This window comes from Moschus berezovskii, chromosome 11, assembly GCF_049115385.1.
Source record: "Moschus berezovskii isolate FMDL1 chromosome 11, NW_MosBer_1.0, whole genome shotgun sequence".
NCBI classification, from domain to species: Eukaryota; Metazoa; Chordata; class Mammalia; order Artiodactyla; family Moschidae; genus Moschus; species Moschus berezovskii.
In genome coordinates this window covers 32008767-32021436 of record NC_142470.1, presented here as the reverse complement: position 1 = coordinate 32021436, position 12670 = coordinate 32008767, and the positions used below count along the sequence as shown (strand labels likewise).

Sequence of the window (12670 nt, the reverse complement as noted above, 5' to 3'; positions counted from 1 at the left end):
GTCAGCAAAGAGGCGAGCTCGAGCCCCCTACCCTCTCAGCCTCGCACCGCCCCAGAAGCTCCGCTCCCGCCAGCATTCAACAGTCCAATCCCTTCAACCGTCCATCTGACACCACCCTAGGTTTTCTTCTTTTTTTAATAAAAAAATGTAGGTCATGTAAAGTATACTAAAGAGACTGTACCATTTACCTGTATGATCTAGGGCTACAAGTAGAAGCGCGACGTTAGATTTTCAGTGTCCGTTTTGCCCAAGGAAAACCTAATTGTTTTCTCCTGCGCTCCAGATCCTGCCTACTGAGCTCCTGGGAGCAGGAGTCAAACTCAACATGAGCCAGAGGCAGACATGCAGACCCAGAATCAGCGAGTGGGTAATCAAAAGTAGTTTTTAAATTTTCTAAAGACTGTTGGGAAAACCTAGGGAGACTATGTGGGTATGGATTTTCAGGGTGCCTGACAATTTAAGGAAAGAGCAAGTGAATTGAGGTGGGTGCTAAGTAAGGCAATAGTATTTTTATTGTGTCTCTGAGGCAACATTTAACTCCTGTGGGAAATACATATGCAATAACTGTCAATATATAGTACAGTCATTTCTTAATTATCATACAGACAATTGGACTCAAAGTTCATTGCAGATGCTTTTCTTAGAGAACATTTCTTGAGTGCTTTCCTTGGTCCTCAATCTGAGTGCTTCCTGCAACAGATGGCTTCCTTTGAAGCAGCCTTCTTGTGTGTCCTCCTTGACCAGTCAAGGACCAGGGTGTGTACTCCTTGGTTGCTAAAACCTTTTGAAAGTGACAGAAAAGAAGAGATAAGTGTGACTGATATAGGGATGAGGGGCTTTCCAGAGCAGAAAGAATTCCTCTGCTTAGCTGAGCTGATCTCCCTGAAGCCTAGTCCTCCTGTTGGAGCTAAGTGGCCTGGAGGCAGGGTCCCCTCTAAGCTTCCTGACTCAGCCTCTCCTCACTCCATCTGGATTCGGAAGCATACAGAGATTCCAGTACAGAGCAAACCCTATTACAGGTGTGATAGATTACTGATGTGGGATATGATCTGAGGGACCACCTATGGTCCTGCTTTCAGATGTCAGTATGTCTGGAGTGCTCATTTACACTAGGATTATTGTGATTTATAAAATACTAGGTTCCTTTCGTCCCTTCTCCTTTAAAACCTCTAAATCTTTGTCCTCCATCTTCACTGTCAGTTCATGAATGACCTGATTTCATTGAAAAAATGAAGTAAACAGAAGTAAACAGTCTTCATTCACAAAATTCACCGAGGTGTCTTCATCTATATCCATACATTCTGCGTCCTTCCTTCCTCTTACAATGACGGATTGTCCTGACCTCCAATGGAGTCCTGGATGCTACCTCTCCACAGGTAAAGGGGAAAGGGAGGGTAGAGAAATGGATGAGGGAGATATTTTAAGTAGAGAAGTCATAGACGCCTTCTTGGGAGAGAGAATATTTGTACAGGGATCTGAGTAAGTGAGGCATGGAGAGATCCGGGAAGGGGTGCTCCAGGCAGATAGAGTGGTAGAAACAAAAGCCTGATAAGGTGTGCCACAAAACAAGAAAAGGACCACAGTGAGTGTGGAAAAAAGGCAGGTGATAAGGGTGGAGAGGAGGCAGGTGCCCAGCTATACAGGGGTCAGAGGACCCATTAAGGAGTTAGGATAAAATCCCAAGTGTGAGGGAAGCCATTAGGATTCCTAGTTTTGGGTAGGGGAGAATTTTGGTATAATAAACATTTCTAAAAGACTATGGTGCTGCATGAGAACTCATTTATACAGAGGCAAGAGCAGAAGGAAGACCAGTCAGGAGGCTAGTGCAAGAGGCCAGGTAAGACCACAGTGGAACTGAGAAGTGAACAAGCTAACAGACATAAGCTGGAAGACATGGGAACTGCGTGAAAGCAAGAAATAAAAAATGACTCCTAGACTTTTATCCTGGGGGTCCTTCTTTATGGCCCTATTCCCTGAACTAAGAGAAACCTGACAGGAAGAAGGGCAGAAGTGCAAAAGTAAAGAATAATCTGGTTTGGGGCTGATTATATCAAGATACCCATAACTATTACAATACATAAGAAGGGCTTGTAAGGTATGATTACAAAGTAACTTGTATTTTTCCTCACTGTCCATTAAAACCTGTTGTGTTGGGTAGTTCTCCAGCAACTTCCTATTTTCCTCACTGCACTTATTACTAGCTCAGTGATATCATATATTTGCTTATTTATTATCCATCTTTCATCAAAATGGAAGCTCCCTGAGATCAGAGATTTATCTGTTTTGTTTACCTCTAGTCTTCAGCCTTTCAAATACTGCATGGTTCAGAGTAGGTGCTTGTTAAAATTTGAGGAAGCAAGCAAGCACATGGGAGGATATTAAAACATGACAGGTAAAAGGAATGAAACCACAAATTAAGTTTTTATACATTTACCATGAGTTAAAAAAAAAAAAAAAAGGAGCTCCCTTATCCTTTAGGAGTAGCAGTGAGGAAACAGAGAGAGTCAGAAAAGAAGAATGATAGAAAAATTGACTGAAGACTCGGACTAACAAACCATTTCCGTCTTGATTTCTAACTGGGAGATGGGGAGGGTGGGCTGTGACTTCTTCAATGCACTCCTAAAAGAAGCTACGCTCCAGAGACTTGGGACACAGGGTGAAGAGAAGAGAACTGAAGGGTAGTAGCACCCAGGCCTAGAAGCAGTAGACTAGGCTACAAGAGTCAAACGGCACCAATTTTAACCACAGTCACCTAAGATGAGAAATCTGTGCTCGGTGAATCTATATTTCCATACATTTTACATTTGGGGACTTTTACTTTTCAAACCTTACTACTTTTAGTATCTGGTCCTTTTGAAAAATTTTGCCTTTCTTGGCTAAACTAAGAGGAACAAAATTTGGGACATGGCTTGAGCATCAGTTCAGTTCAGTTCAGTTCAGTTCAGTCGCTCAGTCGTGTCCGACTCTCCGCGACCCCATGAATCACAGCATGCCAGGCCTCCCTATCCATCACCAACTCCCGGAGTACACTCAAACTCATGTCCACAGAGTCAGTGATGCCATCCAGCCATCTCATTCTCTGTCGTCCCCTTCTCCTCCCGCCCCCAACCTTTCCCAGCATCAGAGTCATTTCCAGTGAGTCAACTCGGCTTGAGCATGGTATCTGATAAATAGTAGAGAGATGACTGAGATGGTGGAGGAGTAGAAGAGCGAAAACTCAGGAGAGGGAGCTAGGGAAATATACAGTCTGCCCTCCAGAGGACATCCACTAGGCAGTACATGGAGTCTCTCTCTCCACACCCCCGAATCAGGAGAACCTGCCTCAGTTTCTTCTACTTACTCCCTCACCCTTTTTTGGCAGGAGAGGGTAGGAAGGATGGCCCACTGCCTCCTGTCTTTGGGAAGCCTGCCATACAGAGTTGTTCCCAACTGCTCAGATTTTGGTATCAGCAATTGCTGCTGTGTGTATTGCAAAATGGGACTACCCTAGCTCTTGCTAAATCCTGGTCCCAATCCCTGTCTACCTCCTATCTCAAGGAAATTCAAGGAAGAAAGGTGCTCTTTAGAGTTGGCTTCTTTGGAACTTGGATTCTTCCCTCCTGATAACATAGAAAGGATGACCCTGTGTTTGTGGAGAAAGGAACCAGAAAGGAAAGAATTCTATCAACTCAACTATAGCATTTAATATTTTATTTAAATTTGAGGGTGATGAGTTCTATATGAATTTATACATTTTTATGAAAAATAAACAGCATTACCTTGCTCTACTAACATTTTCATCCAAAATCTCATTACTGCTTAATCAAACAGCTGAGTGAGGGTCCTTTGGCATAAATGACCCCCACCCCCTTACAGAGGTATACACTGTACCTTCCCTGGGAAGGCCTAACTCTGTCAAAGACAGATATGCCTTTTCCACCTCGATACTATAATTGGGTGATGGTGGTGGTTTAGTTGCTAAGTCGTGTCTGACTCTTGCGACCTCATGGACTATAGCCTGCCAGGCTCCTCTGACCATGGGATTTTCCAGGCAAGAATAATAGAGTGGGTTGTCATTTTCTTCTCCAGAGGATCTTCCCGTCCCAGGGATAGAACCCTGGTCTCCTGCATTGCAGGTGGATTCTTTACCAACTGAGCTACCAGGGGAGCCATATGTGGGATGATTCCCTAATTCATGGAAGAAAATACAGTGTAATCTTCCTCCTTATTCAGGGAGATCTCATGAGTTTAAGCCTCTAGTTTAAACCCCTACACATTCCAATGATGCAATATTCTCCTTCATATCTGAGTCATACTCTGCTATAAAAGATATTTAAGGACAAAACCACCCCTTTTATACAATCACCGACTTGATGGACATGAGTTTGAGTGAACTCCGGGAGTTGGTAATGGACAGGGAGGCCTAGCGTGCTGTGATTCATGGGGTCGCAAAGAGTCGGACACAACTGAGCGACTGAACTGAACTGAACTGAACTGAAATAGGACTAAAATGTTTACTATTCTAAAACCTGACTCAAGTGTGTATGAGATCATGGCAGTTACAGACTGTAGAGGAACTTACTCTTTCAGAGCCTAATATACAAGGGTGATACTGAATCAGTCCATCTTTTAAGGACTTCAGCTGCCAAGTGAATAGGGCTTAGTTTCAATATTTCTTATTATCCCCCAATTTCAGTTCCCATGCAGAAGAGCAGCAAAGTGTTAAATGTACCTCAAGGACACTGAGAAGTCCACAATGGCCAGCACCATCTCTAACAGTCATCTGTTTCTACATTAAATCTACTATAAAGACCCTCATAAGGCAATTAGTTGTTCTCTCTGCTGGACATGCCAGAATCAAGCATTTCTAAAAGCCTTCTGGCTTCTGCCACATTATATTTGTTCAAAAAATTCTGAGTTTATTCAGAACAAGAAAAGGGAAACCCACTGCAGCTTACTTTGTGGCTTTTTAGTAACAGAGTATTATAAGCCAACCTCCCAAACGTCATATAAGCTCCCTTCTGCCTTGCTAGGTTCTTTTTTATTATTGTCAACAGTTTTACTGAGATATAATTTAGCACCATAAAAATTCATCCATTTTACATGTTCAGATCAGTGATTTTCCTATATTTACAGAGATGTGTAATCACCAGCATGGTCTAATATTAGAACATTTTTGTCAGCCCCAAACCTCACCCTCACTTACTGTCACTCTCCATTCCCAACTCCAGCACTAGGCAACCAATAATCAACCTCCTGGCTCCACAAATTTGCTTTTTCTTAACATTTCACATAAACATGAATAGAATCAAAATTGTGATTGTCTTCTTTCACTAAATATAATAGTTTTGAAGTTCATCCATGTTGTAGCATGTGTAAGTACTTCTTTTCCTTTTAACTGCCAAATAATATTCCACGTATGGATGTACCACATTTTGTTTATGCATTCACAAATTGATGAACATTTGAGTGATTGATGGTGTCCTGAACACCCACTCATTTACAAGCTTTTATGTGGCCATATATTCCCATTTTTCCTGGATAGAAACCTAGGAGTTTAATGTCTGGGTCACTTGGTAATTTAATGTTTAATATTTGAGAAACTGATAAATTGTTTTCCAAAGCTGCTGTACCATTTTATATTCCCTTCAGCAATGTCCGAGGTACCTCATGACTTTTAATCAGATGCTTAACAAGTTATATAACTATATAGAGAAATCTTTTACTTTTAATTCCATAACTAGTAAATTGAGGTGACTCCCCATGTTACACACACAGTAGTCTATGTACTCTTTTCTGCCTATAACCTCTCTTTACTGGTTACAATAGTGTAACAGCTACTACCCACCAGAACTAGTCCAAAATTTCATTTTTACCAGTCCAATTCAAAAGGTCCGTCTAGTCAAGGCTATGGTTTTTCCTGTGGTCATGTATGGATGTGAGAGTCAGACTGTGAAGAAAGCTGATCGCCGAAGAATTGATGCTTTTGAACTGTGGTGCTGGACAAGACTCTTGAGAGTCCCCTGGACTGCAAGGAGATCCAACCAGTCCATTCTAAAGGAGATCAATCCTGGGTCTTCATTGGAAGGACTGATGCTAAAGCTGAAACTGCAATACTTTGGCCACCTCATGCGATGAGTTGACTCACTGGAAAAGACTCTGATGCTGGGAAAGGTTGGAGGCGGGAGGAGAAGGGGACGACAGAGAATGAGATGGCTGGATGGCATCACCGACTCTGTGGACATGAGTTTGAGTGAACTCCGGGAGTTGGTGATGGACAGGGAGGCCTGGGGTGCTATGATTCATGGGGTCGCGGAGAGTCAGACACGACTGAGCGACTGAACTGAACTGAACTTTGAACTTTAATATGAGTTGTTAACAACTTTTTTCTGTATCTGTGCTTGTTATTTCTGAACAGGTCAGCTGTTTGTTCTTTAAAACCAGAAAAAGCTAAGCAAAGTTGCCATCTCACCCAGACACAGTGGTGGTAAATGCCTGATGTCTGGCCATGAGAGTCTGCTACATTCCTCAGGACTGACTCCAGTAACTTAAAATGATGGCAGGTGGTGGCAGTCAAGCATGTCAAATGAAAGAAGAACAAAGCCATGGAATAGCAGACTTACTTATAAATAACTGCTTTATCTTCTTTTTGGGATTCCAGATGAGGAATTCTTGCCGAGGGTTTCAAGTCAAAACTGCTTTCATTAAAATTCACTTTTATTTTTAACCTTTAACAAGATAACATGTGTGAGAGGATATTCAGAAAACAATACTAGCTTGCATTTATAGAGAAATTATTGCTATATATTGACCACTATGTATACTGTCCAAAATGCCATTATTTCAAACTGGTGTGCATTCTTGGGTATTTAAGAGTTGTTGAAACTATGATAGAGATTGGTTTACTATTTACTGAGGACCTAGAATCAGGTAGGCAAAGTTTAAAGAACTCTTTATATCCTAGAGCTTATACTCTAAGTGTAAAAAGAAGTTACAGAGATTGTGTCATTTACAAGCATAAATGTAAAATGCTTTTCCTAAGAAAGAACTCAAACACCCCATTTCTCAGTCTCCCTTGCCATAAGGTGGCAGGCAGGTGACTTAGAGCCCTCCCATCTTGCCCCAAATCAAGACTGGTTGGAAGGATGATACCAGCCCTGTGAAGAGCATCCACTTCTGGCACAGATTACAGCAGAGCTGGGGGGAGGGGGGAGGTTCTAGGCCAATAACTGGAGCAGCAGCTTCCTGGTTCTGCCATTTCCTGACCACAGCAGAAACAGCATATCCCTTGGTCAGTCAGTTCTACACTGTGATTTGGGGAGTTATTTCTGAAATTTAAGCCCTATTTCTCACAACTTCCCAATGATTTTGTGAGCGGCATAAGTCCTCAATGAATGAATCCTTTTCTGGGGGAGGGGGAGATTCAATTGTCTAAAATCAAGAGCCATTATCCCAACTAACATACCCAGTACCCCCAGCTTGCAAACAGCCACACAAAAATTAATGGAAAGGATCAGTCAGATCCTGACTTCGTCATAATGAACCTTCCTAGAGAAGCTGTAGTCTCACTTTTCCAACAATCTGTAATACATCTTTACCTGAAAGGACCACAGGTGTATAAAACTCAGAATAAACAAAATTAAATTCATCAACTGCACTTCTGAATCTGCTCCTCCTATGTTCCATCTTATGCTGATAGCACCTCCATCCTCCCAGGGCCTATTTTATACATCAGAGTCTTCCTTGAGCTCCCCTCCTCCCTGTTCACCATATCCAAATATTACTTCACTAGTCCATGAAACAAATACTGATTTGGGGTCACTCAATTACTATCCTCAAGGAATTTACAGTACATGTATGTGTATATAGACATATATATATGAACAAAAATATATATAATAATGGTTGACCAGGAGCTTGCTCTAAAGCAGTGATCTTTAAGCAGTTTTGTTTATACACTCCTAAAAGAGTTTTGAAAAACCACGTAACCCCTTAGATATTTTAAAGCTGACACCTACAATTTTTCAATGTAAGTTTAAATAAGTTTGTTTCTTGTTAATAGATTTTAAAAATATCAACTGTCCCTTAAAAATCAAATATTCATTAGGATAAAATGAGTGTGGGCCTTACTAGCAATGAAAATTTTAAGACATTGTTTGATAAAATAGATTGTAACCACCATATTGAATAAGGCACACCAAATCTAAAGCAATCACATAAAACTGTTATAAGAGAATTATAGCTAATATATTTTGAAATTCTGGCCGTACCAGAAACATTTCAGTTATACTTTAAAAGAAGCATCACTAAATTATATAGCTTCAACCATCCAAATTCAAAGCAACCCAACACAGACCAAGTACCCTGGTTCTATAGCATGCCTTTAAATCAATGAATTAGTTAAAGTAAAATAACATATATATGAAAGGCCTGTGGGTTAAGTTTTCCTGCTTCATCATTAAAGTTTGTTCCTTCATTTGGTATCTTAAAATTTTTACATATAGGTTGAAAAGTATGCTTTTCTTTTAAAAAGTGGGATAAGAAGTAATATAGATGCAGGCTTGTTCTCAGGCAGATCAATTTTGGGGAAGAGTACCTATAGACTTATGAATCTGGAAACTGAGTCTCTTAAAATAGTCCATGTCTATGTATACCTTGGAAACTCTTTACAGACTGTCACTGTATATTTTGAAATTCACTGCTTTGAGGGAATCCACTTACTGTAAACAACTAGACCTTGGATAAAATGTACCCTTTGAGGTGTCACTAGTCTCACAAGAAAAAGAAGGGTCTTGAAGAAACACAAACATTCACACACAAATGCAGCACAGGCTAGAGGTATGGGAAGCTAGGGCCATAACGGTGGGCAGCAGGGGCATGTGGAATAACAGATAATGACCCCTGAGGACAGATGGAAATAACAGGGCTAATGGAATACTGAGCCCTGTCTGGGCCAGCTTTAAGGTGGGGACACTACACTTGAGAGATGCCACACTGAGCCCAGACTTTTGAAGAGAGCTAACTAGGCCCAGGTTGATAGCATCCCAGCTACCAGCAAAGGAAGAAACAGAAGCAAATCCTCTATGTAGAAGTTTCCCCAATTTAGGCCAATAGGACACCCAAGATAAAATTAACTCACAAATAAAATTCACTAAGCATACGAGAAAGCAAACCATTATAATTAAGAGTCAGTGGGGGGAAAGATTCAGCATCCTTAAGAAACACAGAATTTGGAATTACCAAATATAGAATGCAGAATAGCAATGTATAAAATGTTTAAAGAAAGAGATAATCCAATCACCAAGATAAAACAGTCAGAGCCCATTAGGAATGAATAAGCATATGGAGTGGGGGGAGAAAATTTAAGAAATTAAAATTTTAATATTCCACACAGTGAAAAAATAATCAGTAAACAGGAAAATATAGCCAAAGAAATTACTGGACTTTCCTGGTGGTCCACTGGTTAAGAATCTGCCTGCCAGTGCAAGGGACATGGGTTTGATTCCTAGTCCAGGAAGATTCCACATACCATGCGGCAACTAAGCCCATGCATCACAGCTACTGAAGCCCTAGAGCCTGTGCTCTGCAACAAGAGAAGCCACTGCAATGAGAAGCACACTGCACCTAGAGAAAGCCCGAGTGCAGCAACAAAGACCCAATGCAGCCATAAATAAATAAATTTTTACATTAAAAAGAAGTAGAGTCATAGATGTAGAAAACAAACGTATGGCTACCTGGGGATCAGGGGGAGAGGGATAAATTGGAAAACTGGGATTGACATATACACACTACTATATATATAAAACAGATAACTAATTAAGAACCTACTATATGGCACAGGAAATTCTACTGAATACTCTGTAACGGCCTATATGGGAAAAGAATCTAAAAAAAGTAAATATACGTATGTGTAAACGATCCACTTTCCTGTATACCTGAAACTAACACAATATTGTAAGTCAATTATATTCAAATAAAAAAATTTTTAAAAAGAAAAATATTTTAAAGAAATCATAATTATGACAAATTTTATATCACTGTGTCAAGAAAAACTCTTCAAATTCTAAAAGGTTCCTTAATTTCTACTATATTAATCATTACCTGCTCCTTTTACAAAATTCACTTTCTATGTAGTTTGGAGGCAGTCTAATCCACTCATTTGGAGTCATTAAACGCCTTGAATTAGAAATTCCTGGGAAGGTGGAATGCAGTTTGGCCTTCTCAACCTCTTTAAATTCTTTCATTGTATATATTTTGCCTGTAGGACAATTAAAACCTAAAATTAGCACTGTTAAATGCAACTGCCATTGCTCTTGGGTTATGAAACCACATAACAATTAGAAACTAAGTACCAGTCTCACACTGAAGAAGAATTCTTTTCCCATCATCTTTGTCATATTGTGCCTTTTTCAAAGGGTCACGAAATGGTGGGATGGTAACCTAGAAGAAAAACAGTTCTTTGAGGACTGGGTTGGTCTTTTTTGGTCTATTCTAAGCATCCATGTATGGCTCTTATGCCAGAAGAATCAAGATTACAGTATCTACAAACAAATGGCATTCTGATTATTATATATATATATTTAACACATTACAAAGAGATAAGGGCACTCCAATACATCTCCAAGCAAGGCTTTCCAGCCAAAGAAGCATGGTAAGCTCTTGTTTTAACAACTTTTTCAGATTATTGTGGATATTCTATACCCAAAATCAACAAGTGGCAGTTTCTTAAAGGTTAGTGATGATGTGGAATCTGAAACCATATCAATGAGTTACTCTAACTTTGCTACATTAAAATTCATTGCTGCTGCTGCTGCTGCTACTAAGTCACTTCAATCGTGTCCGACTCTGTGTGACCCCATAGACGGAAGCCCACCAGGCTCCCCCGTCCCTGGGAATCTTCAGGCAAGAACACTGGAGTGGGTTGCCATTTCCTTCTCCAATGTGTGAAAGTGAAAAGTGAAGTCGCTCAGTCGTGTCCGACCCTTAGTGACCCCACGGACTGCAGCCTACGAGGCTCCTCCATCCATGGGATTTTCTCGGCAAGAGTACTGGAGTGGCTTGCCATTGCCTTCTCCGAAAATTCATTGACCTACCTTGAACTCTGAATGGATCTTTTATCCGTATCATTAATCGGTGGTTCAGAAAAAATTAATCACTGAGTTATATGAGGTCTTCCAAATGTTAATAAATTTCATTATAGAATAATCACATTCATTATTACCAATGTATTAGTAAAGTCTTTGAGTACTGTATGATTTTTCAAAAATTCAGATTTTTGAAAGCTCACGTTATCACTGGCAACAGATACCATCAGCTGTTTCTCTTAAGGCGGTAGACTCACTTCAGTAATTTTCTAGAAAATGTCTGCCAAATATCCAAGACTTAATAACCAAAGTCTATAGGTAAAAGTGATGTTCCATGAAAAACAAAATCAGCCAGTTCAGCTCATAATTTAAACAATCATACTGTATTTCAATACACAGAAGTATTCTTTGCATACTTTCCATTTCAGCACAGAGTATTAAAAAGAACAAGATCTGAGGTGAGGAGGGATAAATTAGGAGTTTGGGATTAGCAGATACAAACTTCTAGATAAAAAACAGGGTTGTACTACACAGCAAACAGAACTATTTTCAGTATCTTGTAACAAACTATAATGAAAAAGAATCTGAAAAAGAATATATATATTACATATAAATCGCTATGCTATATACCAGGAACTAATATAATATTGTAAACCAACTGAACTTCAATTTTTAAAAAGTGGGGGTAAGACTTAATAAAATTAATAATGTTTACTGTTTGATCAAGGACATTCTTAAGTGAAACTGAATTGTTTTTTTACTGTGAGTACATGACAGAGAAGAATATGACTACTAGTATAATTTGTGACACCAACTTAAGTAGTTGTAAGGTACTAGCTATTTTACCCAACACTGTTTTTGCACCATCAGTGCAAATGTCAACATAATGAAAAAAAAGCTGGTAATATTTAGCACCATTATGAAAAGTTTGGCCTAATGGACTGCCTAAAAAGGGGTTTCGGGGCTGTCAAAGTTCTTGTACATCACTTTGAGAACTGCTGATATAACCTCAAATTGCTCAGCTTATCTTAAGAGATCACCTATCAGCTTCATTTAGACAGTCATCATGGTGAAAGAACAAAAGGAAATTTTGGTATCAGGAAGATCTGGTTTCAAATCCCAATTCTCACCCTTACTAGCTATGTTACTAGTTAATATGTCTAAGGATCTACCTCTAAACTCTCAATCTAACTCTGACCTATAAAAATACAGACAGTAGCATCTATATATACTCCGATCTGGGCAATAATTTCAAGATCTGCTTTGCCCTGCAAATGCCAGCAGGGCATGTCTATGATTCAAGGTAGGGTTTTGTCTTATTTTGTTTAATGATATCCACTACTAGCAAAAATGTGAAAGAAGTAGATTCTCTGGAAGTCGGAAGTGTGTCCGACTGTTTGTGACACCCCATGGACTGTAGCCCACCAGGCTCCTCTGTCCACGGAACTCTCCATGCAAGAATTGGGGAGTGGGTTGCCATTGCTTTCTCCAGGGGATCATCCAGACCCAGGGATTGAACCCAAGTCTTCCACATTGCGGACAGCCTCTTTACTGACTAAGTCACCAGGCAAGCCCAGATTCTCTGAACGGAGTGCAAACTATATAAC

At 39.9% G+C, this 12670-nt stretch overlaps 1 protein-coding gene across 5 annotated transcripts in view; it reads right to left on the bottom strand.

Moving 5' to 3' along the window:
* Positions 1-67: 67 nt before the first annotated feature.
* The window catches only part of FAM228B (family with sequence similarity 228 member B), a 42838-nt gene continuing 30235 nt past the window's right edge, over positions 68-12670 (bottom strand). For all 5 annotated transcript variants that reach the window (XM_088841217.1, XM_088841215.1, XM_055400173.2 and 2 more), the window contains 4 exons: positions 10332-10419; positions 10081-10237; positions 6603-6707; positions 68-781 (listed from right to left, as the gene is read on the bottom strand). In XM_088841217.1, coding sequence (XP_088697343.1) covers positions 775-781; positions 6603-6707; positions 10081-10237; positions 10332-10419 — 357 coding nt within the window. In that variant the 3' untranslated portion in view covers positions 68-774. The remainder of the gene's footprint in view (positions 782-6602; positions 6708-10080; positions 10238-10331; positions 10420-12670) is intronic.